Genomic DNA, 24,319 nt, shown 5'->3' on the forward strand with positions numbered 1-24,319 from the left:
TGATCTCCTTCAGAATGGACTGGTTGGATCTCCTTGCAGTCCAAGGGACTCTCAAGAGTCTTCTCCAACACCACAGTTCAAAAGCATCAATTCTTCAGTGCTCAGCCTTCTTCACAGTCCAACTCTCACATCCATACATGACCATTGGAAAAACCATAGCCTTGACTAGACAGACCTTAGTCAGCAAAGTAATATCTCTGCTTTTGAATATGCTATCTAGGTTGGTCCTAACTTTTCTTCCAAGGAGTAAGCGTCTTTTAATTTCATGGCTGAAATCACCATCTGCAGTGATTTTGGAGCCCCCCAAAATAAAGTCTGACACTGTTTCCACATCTATTTCCCATGATGTGATGGGACCGGATGCCATGATCTTTGTTTTCTGAATGTTGAGCTTTAAGCCAACTTTTTCACTCTCCACTTTCACTTTCATCAAGAGGCTTTTTAGTTCCTCTTCACTTTCTGCCATAAGGGTGGTGTCATCTGCATATCTGAGGTTACTGATATTTCTCCCGCAATCTTGATTCCAGCTTGTGTTTCTTCCAGTCCAGCGTTTCTCCTTAGGTAAGTTTATTCCTACATATTTAATACTTTTTATTGCAATGGTGAATAGGATTGGTTCCTTAATTTCTCTGATTTTTCATTGGTAGTATATAGAAACGTAAGTGATTTCTGTGTATTGATGTTGTATCTTGCAACTTTGCTAAATTCACTCATGAGCTCTAGTAATTTTCTGATACTATCTTTAGGGTTTTCTATGTACAGTATCATGTCATCTGCACACAATGAGAGTTTTACTTCTTTTCCAATCTGGATTCCTTTATTTTTTTCCTTCTCTGATTGCTGTAGTTAGGACTTCCAGAACTATGTTGAGTAATAGTGTTGAAAGTGGACACCTTTGCCTTGTTCCTGATCTTCGGGGGAATGCTTTCGGTTTTTCACCATTGAGAATAATGTTTGCTGTAGGCTTCTCATATATGCCCTTTACTATGTTAAGGTAGGTTCCTTCTATGCCCATTTCTGGAAGAGATTTCATCAAAAATGGGTGGTGAATTTTGTCAAAGGCTTTTTCTGCATCTATTGAGATTATAATATGGTTTTTATCTTTCAATCTGTTAATATGGTATATCACATTGATTGATTTGCATATAATGAAGAATCCTTGGATTCCTGGAATAAACCCAACTTGATCATACTGTATGAGCTTCCTGATGTGTTGCTGAATTCTGTTTGCTAAAATTCTGTTGAGGATTTTTGCATCTATGTTCATCAGTGATATTGGCCTATAGCTTTCTTTTTTGGTGTTGTCTTTGTCTGGTTTGGGTATCAGGGTGATGGTGGCCTTGTAGAATGAGTCTGCAAGTGTTCCTTTCTCTGCAATTTCTTCAAAGAGTTTCAGAAGGACAGGCATTAGCTCTTCTCTAAATGTTTGACAGAATTCTCCTGTGAAGCCGTCTGGTCCTGGGCTTTTGCTTTTTGGGAGATTTTTGATCACAGCTTCAATTTCAGTGCTTGTAATTAGGTTGTTCATAACTTCTATTTCTTCCTGGTTCAATCTTGGAAGACTGAACTTTTCTAAGAACCTGTCCCTTTCTTACAGGTTATCCAGTTTATTGCCATATAGTTGTTCATAGTAGTCTCATAACCTTTGTATTTCTGCATTATCTGTTGTAACCTCTCCTTTTTCATTTCTAATTTTGTTGATTTGAGTCTTCTCTTTTTTTCTTGATGAGTCTGGCTAAAGGTTTGTCAATTTTGTTTATCCTCTCAACGAGCTTCTAGTTTTATTAATCTTTACTATTGTGTCTTTCATTTCTATTTCATTTATTTCTGCTCAGATCTTTATGACTTCTTTCCTTCTACTAATTTTGGGGGAGTTTTCTGTTCTTTTTCCAGTTGTTTTAGGGGTAAAGTTAGGTTGTCTAGTCTATGTTTTTGTTTCTTGAGGTAGGATTGTATTGCTGTAAACTTCCCTCTTAGGACTGCTTTTGCTGCATCCCACAGGTTTTGAGTTGTCATGTTTTCACTGTCATTTGTTTCTAGAAATTTTTTGATTTCCCTTTTGATTTCTTCAGTAACTTGTTGGTTATTTAGAAATGTGTTATTTAATCTCCATGTGTTTGTGTTTCTTACAGTTTTTTCTTGTTAATTGATATCTCGTCTCATAGCGCTGCGGTCAGAGATGTTTGATATGATTTCAATTTTCTTAAATTTACTGAGGTTTGATTTGTGACCCAAGAGGTGGACTATCCTGGAGAATATTTCATGTGCACTTGAGAAGGTGTATTCTTCTGCATTTGGATGGAATGTCCTGAAGATATCTATGAGATCCATCTCATCTAATGTATCATTTAAGACTTTTGTTTCCTTATTAATTTTCTGTTTTGATGATCTGTCCATTGGTGTGAGTAGGGTGTTCAAGTCTCTACTATTATTGTGTTAGTCAATTTCTCTTTTTAGGTCTGTTAGTGTGTCTTATGTCTTATGTCTTGAGGTGCTCCTGTGTTGGGTGCACAGATATTTACCATTGCTATGTCTTCCTCTTGGATTGATCCCTTTATCATTACGTAGTGTCCTTCCTTATCTCTTGTAATCTTCTTTAAGGTGTATTTTGTCTGATATGAGGATTGCTACTCCAGCTTTCTTTTGCTCCCCATTTTCATGGAATATATTTTTCCATCCTCTCACTTTCAGTCTTTATGTGTCTTTCGGTCTGAAGTGGGTTTCTTGTAGACAACATATATATGGGTCTTATTTTTTTATCCATTCAGCCAGTCTGTGTCTTTTGGTTGGAGCACTTAATCCATTTACATTTAAAGTAATTATTGATATATATGTCCCTATTGCCATTTTCTTAATTGTTTAGGATTGATTTTGTAGATCTTTTTTCTTCCCCTGTATTTCTTTACTATATAAGTCCATTTAACATTTGTTGTAAAGCTGGTTTGGTGGTATCACATTCTCTTAACTTCTGCTTGTCTGAAAAGCTTTTGATTTCTCCATCAATTTTGAATGAGATCCTTGCCGGGTACAGTAACCTTGGTTGTAGATTTTTCCCTTTCAGTACTTTAAATATATCCTGCCATTCTCTTCTGGCCTGCAGAGTTTCTGCTGAAAGATCAGCTGTTAAGGGTATGAGGTTTCCCTTGTATGTCACATGTTGCTTCTCCCTTGCTGCTTATAATATTCTGTGTTTCGTCTTTGTTAGTTTGATTGGTATGTGTCTTGGGGTGGTTCTCCTTGGGTTTATCCTGTACAGGACTCTTTGTGCCTCTTGTACTCCATTGGCTATTTCCTTTTCCATGTTGGGGAAATATTCAGCTATAATCTCTTCAAAAAATTTTTTATATCCTTTCTTTTGCTCCTCTTCTGGGACCCCTAAAATTCAAATGTTGGTGCATTTGATATTGTCCTAGAGGTCTCTGAGACTATCTGCAGTTCTTTTAATTCTTTTTACTTTATTCTGCTCTTCAGAAGTTATTTCCACCATTTTATCTTCCAGGTCACTGATCTGTTCTTCTGTTTCAAATATTCTGCTATTGATTCCTTTTAGAGTATTTTTAATTTCAGTAATTGTGCTGTCTCTGCATGTTTATTCTTTAATTCTTCTAGGTCTTTGTTAATTGTTTCTTGCATTTTCTCCGTTTTCTTTCAAGGTTTTTGGTCATCTTTACTATCATTATTCTGAATTCTTTTTCTGGTAGTTTGCCTATTTCCTCTCCATTTATTTGGACTTCTGTGTTTCTAGTTTCTTCCTTCGTTTGTGTAGTATTTCTCTACCTTTTCATTATTTTTTTTAACTTATTGTGTTTGAGGTCTCCTTTTCCCAGGCTTCAAGGTTGAATTCTTTCTTCCTTTTGGTTTCTGCCCTCCTAAGGTTGGTCCAGTGGTTTGTGTAAGTTCTGTATAAGGTGAAATTTGTTCTGAATTTTTGTTTGTTGGTTTTTCCTCTGATTGGCAAGGCTGAAGTGAAGTCGCTCAGTCATGTCCAACTCTTTGCGACCCCATGGACTGTAGTCTGTCAGGCTCCTCCGTCTATGGGATTTTCCAGGCAAGAGTGCTGGAGTGGATTGCCATTTCCTTCTCCAGGGGATCTTCCCAACCCAGGAATCGAACCCGGGTCTCCTGCATTGCAGGCTGAGTGAGGTGGTAATACTGTCTACTGATGATTGGGTTTGTATTTTTGTTTGGTTTGTTGTTTAAATGAGGGTTCCTGCACAGGGTGCTATTGGTGGTTGGGTGATGCCGGGTCTTGTATTCCAGTGGTTTCCTTTGTGTAAGCTCTCACTATTTGATACCCCTGGTTGGGTGATGCCGGGTCTTGTATTCCAGTGGTTTCCTTTGTGTAAGCTCTCACTATTTGATACCCCCAAGGGTTAGTTCTCTGGTAGTCTAAGGTCTTGGTAGCCCTGAGCCTTGATTTCTGGTCAGAAACAAAGATTCCACAAGTGGTTTGTTATGGCATTAAGTGAGATTAAAACAAATATCCAAAACTGAGAAACCAAAGATGAGCCCCAGACAAAAAGCAGTTACAAAATCAGGCAAATAATAATAATGGAGTATACACATATACATATATACCCATGAGCAAAGTCAAAACAGTCCAACAAAAATCAAGTACAACAGACTGACCCAGCAAACAAAGGAAATAAAAAATTACATTTTGAACAGTGGGAAAAGCAAACATGGGAATAAATGTAGAAAAATAATAATAGATTTTCAAAATCAAAATAAAGAGAAAAGGAAAAAAAAAGGAAAACTCCCCAGAACTGCAAAAGCCCAACATAGAGGCAGAGATTTACAACAATAAAAAAAAAAAAAATGTGATGAGAAAAAAAAGAAAAGAAAAAAAAGCTCGAAAGCTTAATTAGATTCCATAGTGCCAATAAAATCGACAACTACAATGGGATGGGGAGGGAAAAAAAAGGAAAAAAATCCAAAAGAATATACAGAACAAGTCAAAACATAAGAATAAAAAATGTTTTTCTTGCGTAACTGCTGTCAGAGTCCGTCCCCTCGCTGGGAGTGACAGTCCACCTCACTTCCCTAGGATGCCCTCTAACACTGTGCTGATCTCTGGACCTGCTGTGGGGGCAGCTCAGATCCTAATCTGGTCCTACTCCTCTCTGTGTTCTTGCCTCCAATGTCCACAGCTATCAGAACTAGTGCGTTTTCTTTTATGGGAGCTCTCAATGACCCTTTATATATTTCACAGACACACAGTCTGCCTAGTTGATCATGTGTATTTAATCTGCAGCTCGTACAGCTGGTGGGAGGGTTCTGGGTCTTCTTCCTTAGTTACACTGCCCCTGGGTTTCAACTGTGGTTTTATTTCCACCTCTGCATGTGGGTCGTCCTCTGGGGTTTGCTCCCAAGGCTGCCCTGGAGGACTTGGGTCTGCCCCAGTGAGGACCAGGTGTAGAGGCGGTGCAGTCGCTTGGGTCGCAGGGGTTCTGGAAGCACCAGGTACTCAGGGGAGTCAGCAGCCAGGGGAGCAGGAAATATAGTGCTCTAGAACCGTGAACTTCCAGATGTTCAAGCTGGTTTTAGAAAAGGCAGAGGAACCAGAGATCAAATTGCCAACATCTGCAGGATCATCGAAAAAGCAAGAGAGTTCCAGAAAAACATCTATTTCTGCTTTATTGACTATGCCAAAGCCTTTGACTGTGTGGATCACAATAAACTGTGGAAAATTCTGAAAAAGATGGTAATACGAGACCACCTGACCTGCCTCTTGAGAAATCTGTATGCAGGTCAGGAAGCAACAGTTAGAACTGGACATGGAACAACAGACTGGTTCCAAATAGGAAAAGGAGTACGTCAAGGCTGTATATTGTCACCCTGCTTATTTAACTTATATGCACAGTACATCATGAGAAACACTGGGCTGGAAGAAGCACAAGTTGGAATCAAGATTGCCGGGAGAAATATCAATAACCTCAGATATGCAGATGACACCACCCTTATGGCACAAAGTGAAGAGGAACTAAAAAGCCTCTGGATGAAAGTGAAAGAGGAGAGTGAAAAAGTTGGCTTAAAGCTCAACATTCAGAAAACGAAGATCATGGCATCCGGTCCCATCACTTCATGGCAAATAGATGGGGAAACAGTGGAAACAGTGTCAGACTTTATTTTGGGGGGCTCCAAAAATCACTGCAGATGGTGATTGCAGCCATGAAATTAAAAGACGCTTACTCCTTGGAAGGAAAGTTAGGACCAACCTAGATAGCATATTGAAAAGAAGAGACATTACTTTGCCAACAAAGGTCTGTCTAGTCAACGCTATGGTTTTCCTGTGGTCATGTATGGATGTGAGAGTTGGACTGTGAAGAAAACTGAGGACCGAAGAACTGATGCTTTTGAACTGTGGTGTTGAAGAAGACTCCTGAGAGTCCCTTGGACTGCAAGGAGATCCAACCAGTCCATTGTGAAGGAGATCAGCCCTGGGATTTCTTTGGAAGGAATGATGCTAAAGCTGAAACTCCAGTACTTTGGCCACCTCACGCGAAGAGTTGACTCACTGGAAAAGACTCTGATGCTGGGAGGGATTGGGGGCAGGAGGAGAAGGGGACGACCGAGGATGAGATGGCTGGATGGCATCACTGACTCGATGGACGTGAGTCTGAGTGAACTCCGGGAGTTGGTGATGGACAGGGAGGCCTGGCGTGCTGCAATTCATGGGGTCGCAAAGAGTCAGACACGACTGAGCAACTGAAGTGAACTGAGAAGGGTATGACAATACCCTTTGGCTACTACGCTCCAGTATTCTTGCCTGGAGAAGCCCCCTCACTGCCAGAGAAGCCTAGTAGGCCACAGTCTACAGGGCTACAAAGAATCAGACACTATGTAAGCGACCCTGCACGCATAGGTGCAAGACTTTTTTGCCTGTGGCAGCTTTGCCCCAGTGAGAATTGAGCGTGAAGGTGGTGCAGCTGCTTGGCTCGTGGGGACCCTTGCCGCGCCAAGTGTGCAGGGACAGGGACTGCCTCTGCCACAGGAGTTATGGCCCTATCAGTCTTTTTTCTAGCCTCTTACAGCTGGCGATCAGAAGGCTTCTTTGGCCAGTCTCTCTCCGCACAATCAGGCACTGAGAGGCTTGCCTGGGGTCCTTCTCTGTTGTTCAGAGCAACAGGCACATAGAAGGGGCCCCCTGGCTGGGGTCCTACTCTGTAGTTCGGTGCATCAGGCGCTTGATGGGCCAGCCTCTCTACTGTTCAGCTGCACATGCTGGCATGTGGGGGGAAGAGAGGCTCTGGTAATGGCTCCACCCTCTACGCGTGACTCAGCAGCATGACCTTGCTTCCATAGCTGCCCCGCTTTCCTCCACAGGCCTTTCCCACCTTAATCTCCTCCCTCACATCCCCTCCGTCTCTCAGCAGTCTACAGCAGCCCTCACTGGGGGGAAATGCTCCACAATCCCTAAACTCCAGCCCCCAGCCACTGCGCCATATGGGGTAAGTTTGGCTGCAGCAAGGACTCTCATTCCATTTAGGCTGCCACAGATCAGCTGTTTCACTCTCAGCCTTAAATGTTTCTCCTCTGACGCAGACAGTTGCCCCGATGTGGGGACCGGACATCTGCTTCAGCTCCCCCACCCGCCGAAGGCAGGTCCGGTCCTACTAACACTCCTGTTTTTCCCCCTAGTTCCTTCCTTCTACTGAGTCTTGCGTACTGAGTTTTGTGTGAGTCAATATATCCTTTTCTGCCCGTCAGGTACTCCTGTCCACTCTCAGCTGGTGTTCCGCACACGCTTCTGTGTCTGAAGGTGTATTCCTGGAGAGAGATGTACGCCACATATACCTACTCCTCCACCATCTTGTTCTCTGCATGTATCTTTTCAAATTATACTTTTGTCTGGATATATTCCCAGGAGTGGGGTGCTTAACTATATGGCTGACTCTAGTTTTCTAAGGAACCTCCGTACTATGTTCCATAGTGGCTGCACCAAATTTACACTGTCACCAATAGTGTGGGATTCCCTTCCCCCCTCCCACTCCACCCTAAATATTTAATTTTTGAACTCAATCTATTTATTAAGATTATTTTCCTTCCTGCTATCTTAGGTGTTCAAACCTCTTTACCTTCCTTTCATTTCTCTCCTTAGAATTTTTTTTCATTTTCCTTGGACAAACCTCACATCTCAAGTTAAATTAATTTTTAAGTAGTTAACGGACAGTTTTGGTCACTATTATGAATAAATTATGTTAAAGTTTTTAATTAAATAAGCAATACATGAACATATTCCTAATACAAAAGTCTAAAAATACAAACATACATAAAGAGAAAGCTCCCTTACAGCCCTTTCTTTCAATCTTATTTCCCTTTTACTAAATGTAACCACTATTAAATGTCTTTTCATTCGTACTTCACATACCCACATGTGCACACACACACACACACAATGCCTAAATATATAATAGTTTAATAGTTTGGCTTTCTTAACACATACATAAATAGGATAATGCAGTACATACTTTGCTAGTTAGCTTTCTTTCTCACTTACATCTGTAAAGTCTTTCGAGTCTCTACATGTAGATTTAACTCAGTGTTGTTTTTTATAGCTTCATTATAGTCCATAGTATTTTTGCACCTTAATTTATATAACCAATATTTCACTGATGATTAGATTGCATCAAACTTCTTGCTCTTACAAATAATGCTGCAATAAGGTATTTTTTATTCACATCAAAAAAATCTTTCTAGAATATATTCAATATATCTAGAAATAGAAACAGTGGGTCAAAGGACTGCATTCTTAAAATTTCAACAGATACACTTATATTACCCTTCAAAAAGGCTGTATATTTCCATCACCACTGACCATTTCTTCAGAGTATCACCAACCTGGATATCCTTTCATCCAAACTGATGAGCAAAATATCTCCCACTGTTGTTTTAATATACATTTCCTGATTACTTGTGAAGTTGAACATCCTTTCATATACTTACTGCTGTGGATAGTTCTTCTGTGAACAACATATTAACATATATCTTTTGCTCGTTTTCCTGTAAAAATGTTGGTCTTCTATTTTTCTATTATTTGGCTTATAAGAAGGCAATTGATTTTTTTAAATTTTTGCTTCATTTCCCTGAATTTACTAGATTTTAGTCTAGTCACATATTTTTTAAAAAAATGTTTACCTGAGACTGGTTCAAGATGGTAGAAGGACGTGCACTCATCTTTTCCTGTGAGAGCACCAAAATTGCAACTAGCTGTTGAACAAACAACAGGAAGACACTGGAAGGCACCCAAAAAAAGATACCCCCACATCCAAAGACAAAGGAGAAGCCTCAACAAGACGGTAGGAGGGGTGCAATCATGATAAAATCAAATCTTAAACCCACTGGGTGGGCAAACCACAAACTGGAAAACAGTAATACCTAGGCCCCACATCATGCTTTCCAGCCTGGGGATCCAACAAAGGGACTGGAAATCCCCAGGTAATCTGTCTTTGAAGGCCAGCAGGATTTGATTACAGGACTCCGGGGAAAATCCACTCTTGGAGGGCACAAATAAAACCTTGTGTGCACCAGGACCCAGGGGAAAGAAACAGTGAGCCCACAGGAAACTGAGCCAGATCAACCTGTGAGTGTTTGAGGGTCTCCTGCAGAGGTGTCAGTTGGTGGTGGCCCGTCACAGGAACAAGGGCACCGACAGCAGCAGTCTTGGGAGATGCGTCTCGGCCTAAGTCCTCTTGGAGATAGCCAAGAGCCCCATCATAGAACCTACAGACTCCAGGACTGGGTTGCCTCAAGCCAGACTTACAGGGAGGGAGTGCAGCCCCCTCATCAGCAGACAACTGGATTAAAGTTTTACTGAGTATGCTCTGCCAACCAGAGCAAGACCCAGTGTTCCCCAAAACCAATCCCTACCATCTGGAAGCTTGCACAAGCCCCTTATCCTCATCCACCAGAAGGCAGACAGAAAAAGCAGTAACTATAATCCTGTGTTCTCCAGAACTAATACCATAATCACAGAAAGCTAACCAGAATGAAAAGAAATAGGATTATCTCCCAGATAAAGGAACAAGATAAATCCCCAGAATAACAACTAAGTGAAGTAGAGATAGATAACTCTCTAGAGAAAGAACTCAGAATAATGACAGTGACAACAATTCAGGATCTCAGAAAAAGAATGGAGAAGACACAAGAAATGTTTCCAAGACCTAGAAGAACTAAAGAACAAACAAGCAGAGATGAACAATCCACTACAAGGAATCAACAGCAGAATAACTAAGGCAGAAGAATGGATAAGTGACTCATAAGACAAAATGGTGTAAATCACTGCTGCAAAACAGAATATAGAAAAAAGAATGAAAAGAAATGAAGACAGTCTAAGACACCCCTGGGACAACATTAAATGCACCAATTTTTGCACTGTAGGGATGCTAGAAGAAGAGAGAGAGAGAAAGGACCTGAGAAAATATCTGAAGAGATAACAACTGTAAACTTCCCTAACATGGGAAAGGAAATAGTCAACCAAGTCCAGGATACAAAGGGAGTCCCAGGACAAACCCAAGGAGGAACATACCAAGGCACATAGTAATCAAACAGACAAAAATTAAAGACAAAACTAATAAGGGAAAAAAGACAACATACAAAGGAAATCCCATAATGTTATCAGCTAATTTCTCAACAGAAACTCTACAAGCCAGAAAGGAATGGCACAATATATGCCAAGTAATAAAAGAGAAGAACCTTCAATGAAGAATACTCTACCCAGCAAGACTCTCATTCAGGTTAGATGGAGAAACCAAAAGCTTACCAGACAAGCAAAACCTAAGAGAATTCAGCACCATGAGACCAGCTGCACAGCAAATGTTAGGGGATGTTCTCTTGGCAGGAACACAAGAGAAGGAAAAGATCTACAAAAATAAACCTAAAACAATTAACAAAATGGTAACAGGATCATATATATCAATAATTACCTTAAATGTAAATGGATTAAATGCACCAACAGAGACTGGCTGGCTTGGTGGATACAAAAATAAGACCCATATTTATGTTGTCTATAAGAACCCACCTCAGATCTACGGATACATAGAGATTGAAAGTAAGAGGATGGGAGGAAGTATTTCATGCAAACGTCAATCATAAGAAATCTGGAGCAGCAATACTCATATCAGAGAAAATAAGCTTTAAAGCAAAGATGGTTATAAGAGACAAGGACACTACATAATGATCAAGGGTTCAATCCAAGAAGATATAACGATGATAAATATATATGGACCCAACACAGGAGCACTTCAGTATGTAAGGCAAATACTAACAAACATAAAGGAAGAAATAGACAGTTAACATAACAACAGTGGGGTACTTGAATACTCCACTTCTATCAATGGACAGATCATCCAGACAGAAAATCAGTAAGGAAACACAGGCCTTAAATGACACTATAGACAAGTTGGATTTAATCGATATTTATAGAATATTCCATCCAAAAGCAGCAGACTATGCATTCTTCAAGTGCACACGGAACATTTTCCAGGACTGACCACATGCTGGGCCACAAGGTGAGCTTCAGTAAATTTAAGAAAATCAAAACCGTATCAAGCATCTTTTCTGATCACAATGCTGTAAGATTATAAATAAACTACAAGGAAAAGACTTTGAGAAACACAAACATGTGTGTTTAGCTAAATAATATTCCACTAAACAACCACTGGATCACTGAAAAAAAAAAAAAGGAAAAAAAATAGTTAGAGACAAACGAAAATGAAAATACAATGGTCCAAAAAATAAAGGGATGCAGCAAAAGCGGTCCTCAGAGGGAGGCTGACAGCAATACAACCCTACCTCAAGAAACAAGAAAACCTCAAATAAACAACCAAACTTTACACCTAAAACAACTAGAGAAAGAAGAACGAACAAAACCTAAAGTTAGCAGAAGGAAGGAAATCATAAAGATCAGAGAAGAAATAGAGACGAAAACAATCATAAAGATCAATGAAACTATAAGCTGATTCTTTGAAAAGATAAAAACATGGATAAACTTTTAGCCAGATTCATCAAGAAAAAAAAGGAAGAGGACTCAAATCAGTAAAATTAGAAATGAAGTTAAAATTAAAAAAGAATTAAAAAAGAAGTTATGACTGACTCCACAGAAATACCAAGGATTTTAAGAGACTACTAGGAACAACTGTATGCCAAAAAAAATGGACAACCTGGAAGAAATGGACAAATTCTTAGAAAGGTACAGTCTCCCCAGACTGAACCAGGAAGGAATAGAAAGTATGAACAGATCAATCCCAAGCACTGAAACTGTGATTAAAAATCTCCCAATAAACAAAAGTTCAAGACCCGATGGCTTCACAGACAAATTTTATCAAACATTTAGAGAAGAGTTAATACCTATCCTTCTGAAACTGTTCCAAAAAGTTGCATAGGAAGGAAAACTTCCAAACTCGTTTTTTGAGGCCACCATCACCCTGATATCAAAACCAGACAAAGATACCACAAAAAAAGAAAATCACAGGCCAATACCACTGATGAAGAGAGGTAAAAATCCTCAACAAAACACTAGCAATTTATATCCAACAATACATTAAAAAGATCATACACCATGATCAAGTGGGATTCATCACAGGGATGCAAGGATTTTTCAACATCCACAAACCCATCACTGTAATATACCACCTCAACAAACTGAAGAATAAAAACCACATGACCATCTTAATAGGTGCAGAAAAAGCTTTTGAAAAAATTCAGCACATTTTTATGATAAAAAGTCTCCAGAAAGTGGGCACAGAGGGTATATACCTCAACATAAAAGAAGACCATATATGACAAGCTGACAGCTAGCATCATACTCAATGGTGAAAAGCTGAAAGCATTCCCTCTAAGATTAGGAACAAAACAAGGATGTCCACTCCCACCACTTTTATTCAACATAGTTTTGGAAGTCCTAGCTACAGCAATCAGAGAAGAAAAAGAAATAAAGGGAATCCAAATTGGAAAAGAGTAAGTTAAACCATCATTATTTGCAGATGACATGATACTGTAAGTAGAAGATCTTAACGATGCTACCAGAAAACTACTAGAATTCATCAATGAATGTGGTAAAGTTGCAGGTTACAAAATTATTACACAGAAATCTGTTGTATTTCTATACAATAACAATGAAAGATCAGAAAGAGAAATTCAAGAAGCAATTCCATTTACCACTGTTATCAAAAAGAATAAAATACCTAGGAATAAACCTAAGGAATAATATACCTAAGGAGACAAAAGATATGTACTCTGAAAACTATAAGATGCTGATGAAAGAAATCAAAGAAGACATAAACAGATGGAAAGATAAATCATGTTCACAGACTGGAAGAATCAATATTGTCAAAATGACTATACTGCTACTGCTAAGTCACTTCAGTCGTGTCCAGCTCTGTGCAACCCCATAGACGGCAGCCCACCAGGCTCCCCTGTCCCTCGGATTCTCCAGGCAAGAACACCGGAGTGGGTTGCCATTTCCTTCTCCAGTGCATGAAAGTGAAAAGTGAAAGTGAAGTTGCTCAGTCGTGTACAACTCTTAGCGACCCCATGGACTGCAGCCCACCAGGCTCCTCCGTCCATGGGATTTTCCAGGGCAGAGTACTGAAGTGCGGTGCTATTGCCTTCACCTAAGGCAATCTACAGATTCAATACAATCCCTATCAAATTACCAATGACATTTTCCACAGAACTAGAATAACAAAAAAAAAATCTCAAAATTTGTATGGATTACAAAAGACCCCAAATAGCCAAAGCAACCTTGAAAAAGAAAAACAGAGCTGGAGGAAATCAGGCTCCCTGACTTCAGACTATACTACAAAGCCACAATCATCATAACAGTATGGTACTGGCACAGAAACAGAAATATAGATCAGTGGAACAAGACAGAAAACCCAGAAATAAGCCCATGAACCTATGGTCAATTAATCTATGACAAAGGAGGCCAAGACCACACAATGTTTGAAGTCGGTCTCTTCAACAAATGGTGCTGAGGAAACTGGATAGCCACATGTCAAAAATGAAATTACATCATTCCATAACTCCATACACAAAAAAAAGCTCAAAATGGATTAAAGATGCAAATGTGAGAAGGGACACCATAAAACTCCTAGAAGAAAACATAGGCAGAACACCCTCAGACATAAATCACAGCAACATCTTTTTTGATCCATCTCCCAGAATAATGGAAATAAAAGCAAAAATAAACAAATAGGATCTACTTAAACTCAAAAGCTTTCGCACAGCAAAGGAAACAATAAACAAAATGAAAAGACAACCACAGATTGGGAGAAAATATTTGCAAATGATGTGATCTATCAGGGATTAGTCTTTAAAATTTACAAACAGTTTATGATGTTTAATAGTATCAAAACAAACAACCCACTCAAAAAATGGGCAGAAGACCTGAATAGAGATTTCGCCAAAGAGGACATAGAGATGGCCAACATGCACCATAATGTTCACTGCAGTACTGTATGCAATAGCCAAGACATGGAAGCAACCTAAACGTCCATCCGCAGAGCAACGAATAAAGATGCGGTACACAGATACAATGGAGTATTATTCAGCCCTTAAAAAGAATGGAATAATGATATTTGCAGCAACATGGGTAGAGCTTGAGGGCATCATACTGAGTGAAGTAAGTCAGAGGAGAAATCTCATATGACATCCCTTATATGTGCAATCTAAAAAGAAATGATACAAATGAACTTACTTACAAAACAGACTCAGAGACTTAGAAAATGAACTTATGGCTGGGGGGAGGAGGTGGGGGACTCAGGGACTTTAGGAAGGTAATGCACATACAGCTATGTTTAAAATGTATAACCAGAAGGACCTATTGTACAGCACATGGGACTCTGCTCGATGTTATGTGCCAACCTAGATGGGAGGAGGGTTTGAGGCAGAATGGATACATGTGTATCTACGGCTGAGTACTTTGCTGTTCACATGAAACTACCACAAGACTGTTAACCAGCTATACCCCAATACAAAATACAAAGTTTCATGTCAAAAAAAAAAAAAAAAGTTTACTTTCTATGTTCTTATCTTTTACCTCAAACTTCTAATTGCTGTTAGCACATCATTAGTACTGGGACAGGGAGGGGGTGAGGGAGACCAGCAATTCTGCACAAGTTTTTCATTCTTTATAAAAAACCTGAAACTTACAAAAAATAATCCCACTCTGTTTGCCTTCTTAGCAATAAAAGGAAGGCATTATAGTGCCGGGGGTGTTTTTAAGCTGAATATATATTTTTAATTTTTTAATTGGAGGATACTTGCTTTACAATGTTGTGCTGGTTTCTGCCTTACAACAACATGAGTCAGCATGACTATATATATACATATATATATACATGAACTGAAGTGAAGTGTGAAGTGCAAGTTGCTCAGTCGTATCCAACTCTTTGCAACCCCATGGACTATACAGTCCACGGAATTCTCCAGGCCAGAATACTGGAGTGCGTAGCCATTCCCTTCTCCAGGGGATCTTCCCAACCCAGGGATCGAACCCAGGTCTCCCGCACTGCAGGTGGATCCTTTACCAGCCGAGCCGCCAGGGAAGCCCATATATACCTATCGCCCCCCTCCCAAGCCCCCTGGCCAGTCCGCCTTCCTGGTTGTCACAGGGCGCCAGGCTGGGCTCCCTGTGTTAGGCGGCAGCTTGCCGCTAGCTAGCTATGCAACACACGGTGGTACACGTAGGTTGATGCTGCTTTCACAACACGCCCCACCCTCTCCTTCCCCTGTCGTGGCCCACAAGTCTGTTCTCTACATCTGTGTCTCTACTGCTGCACTGCACATAGGTTCATCAGTACTATTTTTCTAGATTCTATGTATATGTGTTAATATACAATATCTGTTTTTCCCTTTCTGACTTACTTCACTCTGTATAACAGGCTCTAGGTTCATCCACCTCAGTTCAACTAACACATTCGTTCCTTTTTGTGGCCGAGTCGTTACTGCTAACTAACAGTGCAGAGTCACATACTCATTCTGACACTTATTAAACAGTATATGACCTTAGATAATTTACCTTAAATGTCAGTTTTCTCAGCCGTAACATAGGAATTTAAAACCTTAATAAAGCCCATTCCGAGGATTAAAAGAGACCATTCTTACAAAGCATTTGCACAAGCACTTGCCACATGCTAAGTACTCAATAAATGTTACCAATATTATTATAGCTAACAAGAGACAGTGATATGAGCATCTCAGATACAGCATTATCAATAAGCAACAAAACTGTGGACAACACAGAAAGCAATCTGTGATATCGTTCATTCATATGTCCTTTCCACACAGTAAATAATCAAAGATAAATGGTTTACAAGAAACTAAAAAATCCAATCTTTATGGTGCAAAGTGCCATAGCAACTTTGCTTCTAAACCAGACTACTCAACATGTAACTGTTTAATCACAATTAAGCACTACACTTACGATTCTTGTGGCCCAGTGTCATAATTCTATCCATATCATCAGCATTATTGACCACATAAGCTGATAAATCCTTGATATAAACTCCCACATCAGGTCTTTCTTTAACCTAAAAAAAAATTAAAATACAGCTTTTACACATATATCCATAATTCTTCCACAGGTATTTACCGAATATCTACTACATGTTCGATACTGCTAGATAGTGAGGACAGGGTGATGAACAAGGCAGAGTTTCTACACGGTGGAAGTAAAAATCTGCAGGGAGAATATACAAATAAATAATTATACACAAAAGTTATTTTAACTGTGATAATGCCATAAAAAAAAAAATACAGGAAACTACAGGAGAATACATTACGGAGAGACTTAAGCTAGTGAAGCAGGGACAGGAAAAGCTTCCCCAAGATGATGTTTAAGCTAAGACCGGAAGAAATAGCAGGTTCAATCTGTGTGTTAGAATAGGATGAAAGAGTACGTGCAAGAAGCCTGAAATAAGAAAAAACCAGGTAATTTAAAAAATGAAAACCAAGTAAACAAACACAAGCCAAGTAAAGAGTAGGCAGCACAGGGGGAACAGGTGGGATATCTGGCTAAAGAGGTAAGCAGAAATAAGACTAAGCACAGTTATCGGACAAATTTGATTTTACTGAACTATAGTTGATTTACCATGTTGTGCTAGCTTCTGGTATACAGCAAAGTAACTCGGATTACATATATATACACACATACACACATTCTTTTTCATATTCTTTTCCATTATGGTTATTACAGGATATTGTACTATATGGTAGGAACTTGGTGCTTCTTATTCTATATATAATAGTTTGCACCTGCTAATCCCAACCCCCTAATCCATCCCTCCCGCACTGCCCCCACCTCGGCAGCCACAAATCTGTTTTCTATGTCTGTGAGTCTGTTTCACAAATAAGTTAATTTTTAGCTATATTTTAGAGTCCACAAAAAACCAACATGTGGTATTTGTCTGACTTGCTTCACTTCAAGTACGATAGTCTCTAGGTTCATCCATGCTGCTGCAAATGGCATTCTCCCATTCCTCTTCATGACTGAATAGTATTCCACTGCACAGACCACATTTCCTTTATCCATTTATCTGTCAATGAACATTTAGGTTGCTTCCATGTGCTGGCTACTATAAATAGTGCTGCTGTTTATATTCTGACTTGGACCCTCTATCCACATCCTTCTCTGCTTCACCAAGAAATTAGTGTCCACTTAAAAATATGCACAACCTAAAGTTAAGAACTGTGTTTTTATTCAGTGGACATACTGAAGATTTAAGCCCGACAGACAGCCTCAAAGATGGCTCTGAGGGACTGTTCAGAAGAGGTAAGGGAGCATGTATATTTCCAAATTAGAGTTCTGACTGGATATATACACAGGAATGGAATTGCTGGGTTACTTCGCAACTCTATTTTTAGTTTTCTGAGGAATCTCCACAGTGTTTTTCATAGCGGCTGCACCAATTTACATGCCCACCAACAGTGCAAGAGGACTCCCTTTTCTGCACACCATCTCCAGCATTTACAAACTTTTTAATGATGGCCATTCTGACTGCTGGGAGGTGATACCTCACTGTAGTTTTGATTTGCACTTCTCTAATTATTGGTCTTTATCTTAAGAGCAATTTGAAACCACTAGAGTATTTCACACAGGTGACTGAAATAATCAGATCTATGGTATCTATGTAAAAATATTATCTTTCGGTGAGTAACTTTATGAGAACTTTGACCCAGCTTGAAGGTTGTATTTAGGATATGTGTATCTAAAATACACAGAGTATTTTAATACTAACTGTACAATATACATAGAAATATAGAACTCATTTTGCATGGCCTACAAGTCACCTCCAAAAATCAATAGAATAAAGTGAAACTGAGGTAGAGGTCTGTGGCTGCCAGCAGGGCAAGCCATTTCCACAGGTAGTAAGATGAGAAAACTTTAAAAAACAACATCAAAGACAAAGTCACAAAAGCAAATACTCTGAATTCTAGGTGTTGATTTTAAATCTAATTAGCGTGTGGGGGCTTTTTTATAAGATATATTTATACATTACAAAAACTGCCTTTTCTCTGTCATGGGATATACGTTAATTCCTAATTTTAGTAGCAGTAAATAAATGTATTGGTCTCCATAAAGCAGTGGGTTTCAGACTGTGCCCTGACAAGCACTAGATGGCCTAGTGGTGGCAATAAGGGGCCACAGTGTGAGTTTGGGGTTTTTCAGAACCAGACAAATTCTAAAGAGAACTTTACGTTCATGTATTTTATAGACTGGGCTTCCACATAAGGTCTGGTTTGATTTAAGTGTTAAAATGTTTTAAACCTTTGTTTGAATATTACTGGTCTATATCAATGCTCAGAAAATCTATGTTAAAAAATAATGTGTATATTTCTAATGTGGAAAAGTGGCATCTCTGGAAAAAAAATCATGCCCTTGGATGTCATGAAAATGTCTAATTGCAATGAAAGTTTTTAATCACGTACTTTCACTTCTATGCTTATCTTACTGCACATGGGAAACATTCTTCAAACTGGCATCAGTCTGCAAAGTCTAAGGTCATTTCCAATCACAAGTTATTAATTCTATATACAATTATTAAGCATAAATTATATATGAAAAATGAAAACACTGAATATGATTCTGAAATAAAGCAGGACCCTGAGATGAGATGGTGGAGGAGAAGGATGTGAGCTCACACCGTATCAAGAAAACACCGAAGTCACAACTAACTGGTGAACCACCATCACCAGAAACAAACAAAATAAAAACATTGAAACTTACCAAAACAGATATCCTATATTCAAAGACAAAGGAGAAGCCACAGACATAGAAGGGGTACAATCACAATAAAATCAAATTCCATTTGCACCAGGTGGGCAACACACAAACTGGGAAATAATTACATCACAGAGGTCCTCCAACGAGAGTGAAAGTCTTGAGCCCATATCAGGCTTCCCGTCCTGGGGGTCTGGCGGTGGGAGGAGAAGCCCACAGAGCACAGGAGTAAGGGAAACAGAGCTCTGCTCCTGGAGGGCACACACAAGGTCTCATGCAGAACAGTATCCAGGGGGAAAGCAGTGACTTTATAGAAGCCTGGGCCAGACCTCCCTGCTGGTCCTGGGGAGCCTCCTAGGGAGTCAGGGGCTGCTAAGCCGCTTCAGTCGTGTCCGATTCTCTGCAACCCCATAGACGGCAGCCCACCAGGCTCCCCCATCCCTGGGATTCTCCAGGCAAGAATACTGGAGTGGAAAGCAGTGACTTTATAGAAACCTGGGCCAGACCTCCCTGCTGGCCCTGGAGAGCCTCCTAGGGAGTCAGGGGCTGCTATGGATTACTGTGTGGAAAAGACACTAGCAGCAATAGTTCTGGGAAGTACTCATTGATGGGAGCCCTCCTGGAGGCCATCATTTTCTCACAAGACCCAACCCCACCCAACAGCCAGTAGGTTCCTGTACTGGAACACCTCAGGCCAAATGACCAACAGGGCAGTAACACAGCCTCACTCATCAGCAGACAGGCTGCATAAAATCTTACCAAGCCTACAGCTGCATGTTAAACACACCCTTTAACACAGCACTGTCCACCAGAGGTACAGGGTCCAGCTCTACCCTCCAGTGGGCAAGACACAGTTCCTCCCATCAGGAAGTCTGCACAAGCCTCTTAGATCAGCCTCACCCACCAGTGGGCAGATAGCAGAAGCAATAACAACTATAACCCTGCAGCTGGTGGAATGGAAACAGCAATGACATAAAGGCAGACAAAATGAGATGGCAAGAGAGTATGTCCCAGACAAAGGAACAAGATAAAACTATAGAACAGCAGCTAAGTGAAATGGAGATAGGCACTCTAACTGAAAAAGAATTCAGAGTAATGAGAGTAAAGCTGATCCAACATCTCAAAAAATAACAGAGGCACAGACCAAAAAGATACAGGAAATGTTTAAAACGAGCTAGAAGGTCTAAAAAACAGAGATGACCAACACAACAACTGAAATAAAAAACACAGGAGAAGAAATCAGTAGCAGAGTAAATGAGGCAGAAAAGCAGGTAAGTAAGCTGGAAAACAGAATACTGGAAATCACTGCCGTGGAACAGAAAACAGAAAAGAAAGAAATGATAACAGTATCAGACACCTCTGGGACAACATTAAACACACTGCCATTTGCATCAGGGGTCCTAGAAGGACCTGAAAAAATGTTTGAAGAGATAACAGCTGAAAATTCCCCGAACATGGGAAAGGAAACAGTCACCCAAGTCCAAGAAGTACAGAAAGCCCCATGCAGGGTAAACTGAAGAAGGAACATGCCAAAACAAAAGAGTAATCAAACTGACAAATAAGACAAAGAGAAAATATTAAAAGCAACAAGAAACAAGCAACAACATACAAGGGAATCTCCACAAGATTATCAGCTGATTTTTCATCAGAGACTGCAGGCCAGAAGGGAGCGGCAAAACATATTTAAAGAGATGAAAGGGAAGAACCTACAACCAAGAATACTCTACCCAGCAAGACTCGCATTCAGATTTGATGGAGAAATCAAAAGCTTACTAGACAAGCAAAACCTAAGAGAATTCAGCTCTGGGAGACTAGCTGTGCAACAAATGCTGAAGGAAAATCCCTAAGTGGAAAAGGACACAAATAGAAAAAAGAAAATTGCAAATGGAAGCACTCACCAGTAAAGGCAAACACACAGTAAAGGCAGTAAATACCCACACACAAATGTGATATCATAATCATAAGAAGAGGAGATCACAAAAGCAGGGTACTGGAAAGGACCAGCATCTTAAATCAATCTTCTTTATATACAAACTACTGTATCAAAACCTCATGGTAACAGCAAATCAAAAATCTATAATAGATACACACACAAAAATTAAAAAGGATTCCAAACACAACACTAAAATTAACCATCAAATCACAAAAAAAATAGAATAAAAGGGGATCAAAAAGACCTACAGAAACATATCCAACACAGTGAACATACATACCAATAATTACCTTAAATGTAAATGGATTAAATGCTCCAACCAAAACACACAGACTGCCTGAATATATACAAAAACAAGACCTATATATATGCTGTCTACAACAGATCCATTTGAGATCCAGGGACACATACAGACTAAAAGTGATGAGGTAGAAAAAGGTATTCCATGCAAATGGAAATCAAAAGAAAGCTGGAGTAGCAAAACTCATATCAGACAAAACAGAATTAAAGACTGTTACAAGAAACAAAGGACACTAACATAATAATTAAGGGATCAATCCAAGGAGAATATATAATAATTGTAAATATTATATATTTACAATATATAATACTGTACTTCAGAAGTACTTCACAGAAGTACTTCAATATATAAGGCAAATGCTAAGACCAGGAGAAACCGACAGTAACACAGTAACTGTGGAAGACTTAAACACCGCACTTTCAACAACGGACAGATCATCCAGACAGAAAATCAATAAGGAGAAACAGGCCTTAAATGACACTGGAACAGAGAGACAACTGATTTTTAGAGTATTTCATCCAAAAGCAGCAGAATATACATTCTTCTCAAGTGTAGATGGAACATTTTCTAGACTGATCACATACTGGGTCAAAAAGCAAGCCTCAGTAAATTTAACAAAATTGAAATCTTATTAAGCATTTTTCTGACCAAAATGCTATAAGATTAGAAATCAATACAAGAAAAAAAAAAGCTGTGAAAAACACAAATACTTGGAGGCTAAACATTATGCTACTAAACAACCAATGGATCACTGAAGAAACCAAAGAGGAAATAAAAAACTACCTCGAGACAAGTGAACACGAAAGCAAGAATATCCAAAAGCCATGGCATGAAATGAAAGCAGCTCTAGTAGGGAAATTTACAGCAATAACGATCTTACCTCAGGAGACAAGAAAAATCTCAAATGAACAACCTAATCCTGCACCTAAAGCAATCAGAGAAAGAAGAAAAAGTAAAACCCAAAGTCAGTAGAAGGAAAGAAATCATAAAGATCGGAGCAGAAGTAAATGAAATGGAGACAAGGATAACAACAGATAAATAAAACTAAAATCTGGTTCTTTGAGAAGGTAAACAAAATTGATAAACCTTTACATGGACTCATCAAGAAAAACAGAGTTCAAATCAGTAAAATCAGATGTGAAAGGATTAATTACAATGGACACCACAGAAATACAAAGGATCATAAGAGACTCCTACAAGCAACTATATGCCAATAAAATGGGACAACCTGGAAAAAGTGGACAAATTCTTAGATAGGTACAACCTTCCAAGACTGAACCAGGAAGAAATAGCAAACAGGAACAGACCAAACCCATGTACCTATGGTCAAGTAATCTACCACAAAAGAGGCAGAAATATACAATGGGGAAAAGACAGTTTCTTCAATAAGTGATGTTGGGAAAACTGGACAACTACATTAAATAAATGAAACTAGAACGCTCCCTATCACTATACACAAAAATATAAACCCCAAATGGATTAAAGACCTAAATGTTAAGGCTAAATATTTTAAAACTCTTAGAGGAAAACATAGGCAGAACACTCTGACAAAAATCACAGAGAGATCTTTTTCAATCCACCTCCCAGAGTAATGAAAATGAAAACAAAAACAAACAAATGGAACCTAATTAAATGTAAAAGCTTTTGCACAGCAAAGGAAACCATAAATGAAACAAATGGACTATCCACGGAAAGAGAAAAGATATTTACAAAGTATGCCACCAACAAGGCATTAACCTCCAAAATATACAAACAGCTCATGTAGCTCAATAACAAAAAGTCTACAAATAACAAATGCTGGACAGGGCATGGAGAAAAGGCAACCCCCTTCTACACTGTTAGCGGAAAAGTAAATTGGTACCACCGCCATGGAGAACAGTATGGAGATTCCTTAAAGAACAAATACAGAACTACCATATGGGACTTCTTAGTGGTCCAGTGGTTGAGAATCCACCTCCCAGAGGGGACACAGGTTTGATCCCTGGTCTGGGAAGAACTCATATGCTGTGGGGCAGCTAGGCCTGAGTGCCACAACTAATGAAGCCCACACTCCACAACAAGACAAAACATTGCGATGAGAAGCCTGCGCACTGCAACTACAGAGTAACTCCTGCTCACTGCAACTAGAGAAAGCCCGCACACAGCAATAAAGACCCAGCACAGCCAAATAAGTAAACAAACAAAAAAAAAAACAAAAAACTACCATATGATCCAGCAGTCCCACTCCTGGGCATAAACTCAAGAGAAAAACTTCACTTGAGAAGATACATGCACTCCATTGTTCTCTGCAGCACTTTCACAACAGCCAAGACATGGAAGCAACCTGAATGTCCATCGACAGAGGAATGATTAAAAAGATGCGGTACACTTGTACAATGGAAAATCATTCAGCCGTTAAAAAAAATGAAATGCCATTTGCAGCAACATGGATGAAACCAGAGATTATCATACTAAGTTGAGTAAGTCAGAGAAAGACAAATATATTTACTTACATGCAGAATATTTTTATTTAAAAAAAAAGGTACAAATGAATGTATTTACAAAACAGAAAGAGACTCTCAGACTTCAAAAACCAACTTATGGTTACCAAAATGGAAAGGTTGGGGGGCGGGGTGGAAAGGATAAATTAAATGTTTCAGACTGACACATACACACTAATATGTTTAAAACAGATAACCAGCAAGGACCCAGGGAGCTCAACATTCTGTAATAAGCTAAATGGAAAGATAATTTGAAAAAGAATAGATACATGTACAACTCAATTACTCTGCTGTACACCTGGAACTAACACAACACTGTAAATCAACCACACTCCAATATAAAATACAAAAGTTAAAAAAAGACAGGACCCTGCGGGACCCTC

General features: G+C 39.4%; 1 protein-coding gene across 8 annotated transcripts in view; it reads right to left on the bottom strand.

Moving 5' to 3' along the window:
• KIF3A (kinesin family member 3A) overlaps window positions 1–24,319 on the bottom strand; it is an 82,055-nt gene that overhangs the window by 29,594 nt on the left and 28,142 nt on the right. For all 8 annotated transcript variants that reach the window (XM_018050734.1, XM_018050737.1, XM_018050738.1 and 5 more), the window contains exon 5: window positions 16,427–16,532. In XM_018050734.1, coding sequence (XP_017906223.1) covers window positions 16,427–16,532 — 106 coding nt within the window. The remainder of the gene's footprint in view (window positions 1–16,426; window positions 16,533–24,319) is intronic.

This window comes from Capra hircus, chromosome 7 (genome assembly GCF_001704415.2).
Source record: "Capra hircus breed San Clemente chromosome 7, ASM170441v1, whole genome shotgun sequence".
Lineage (NCBI taxonomy): Eukaryota > Metazoa > Chordata > Mammalia > Artiodactyla > Bovidae > Capra > Capra hircus.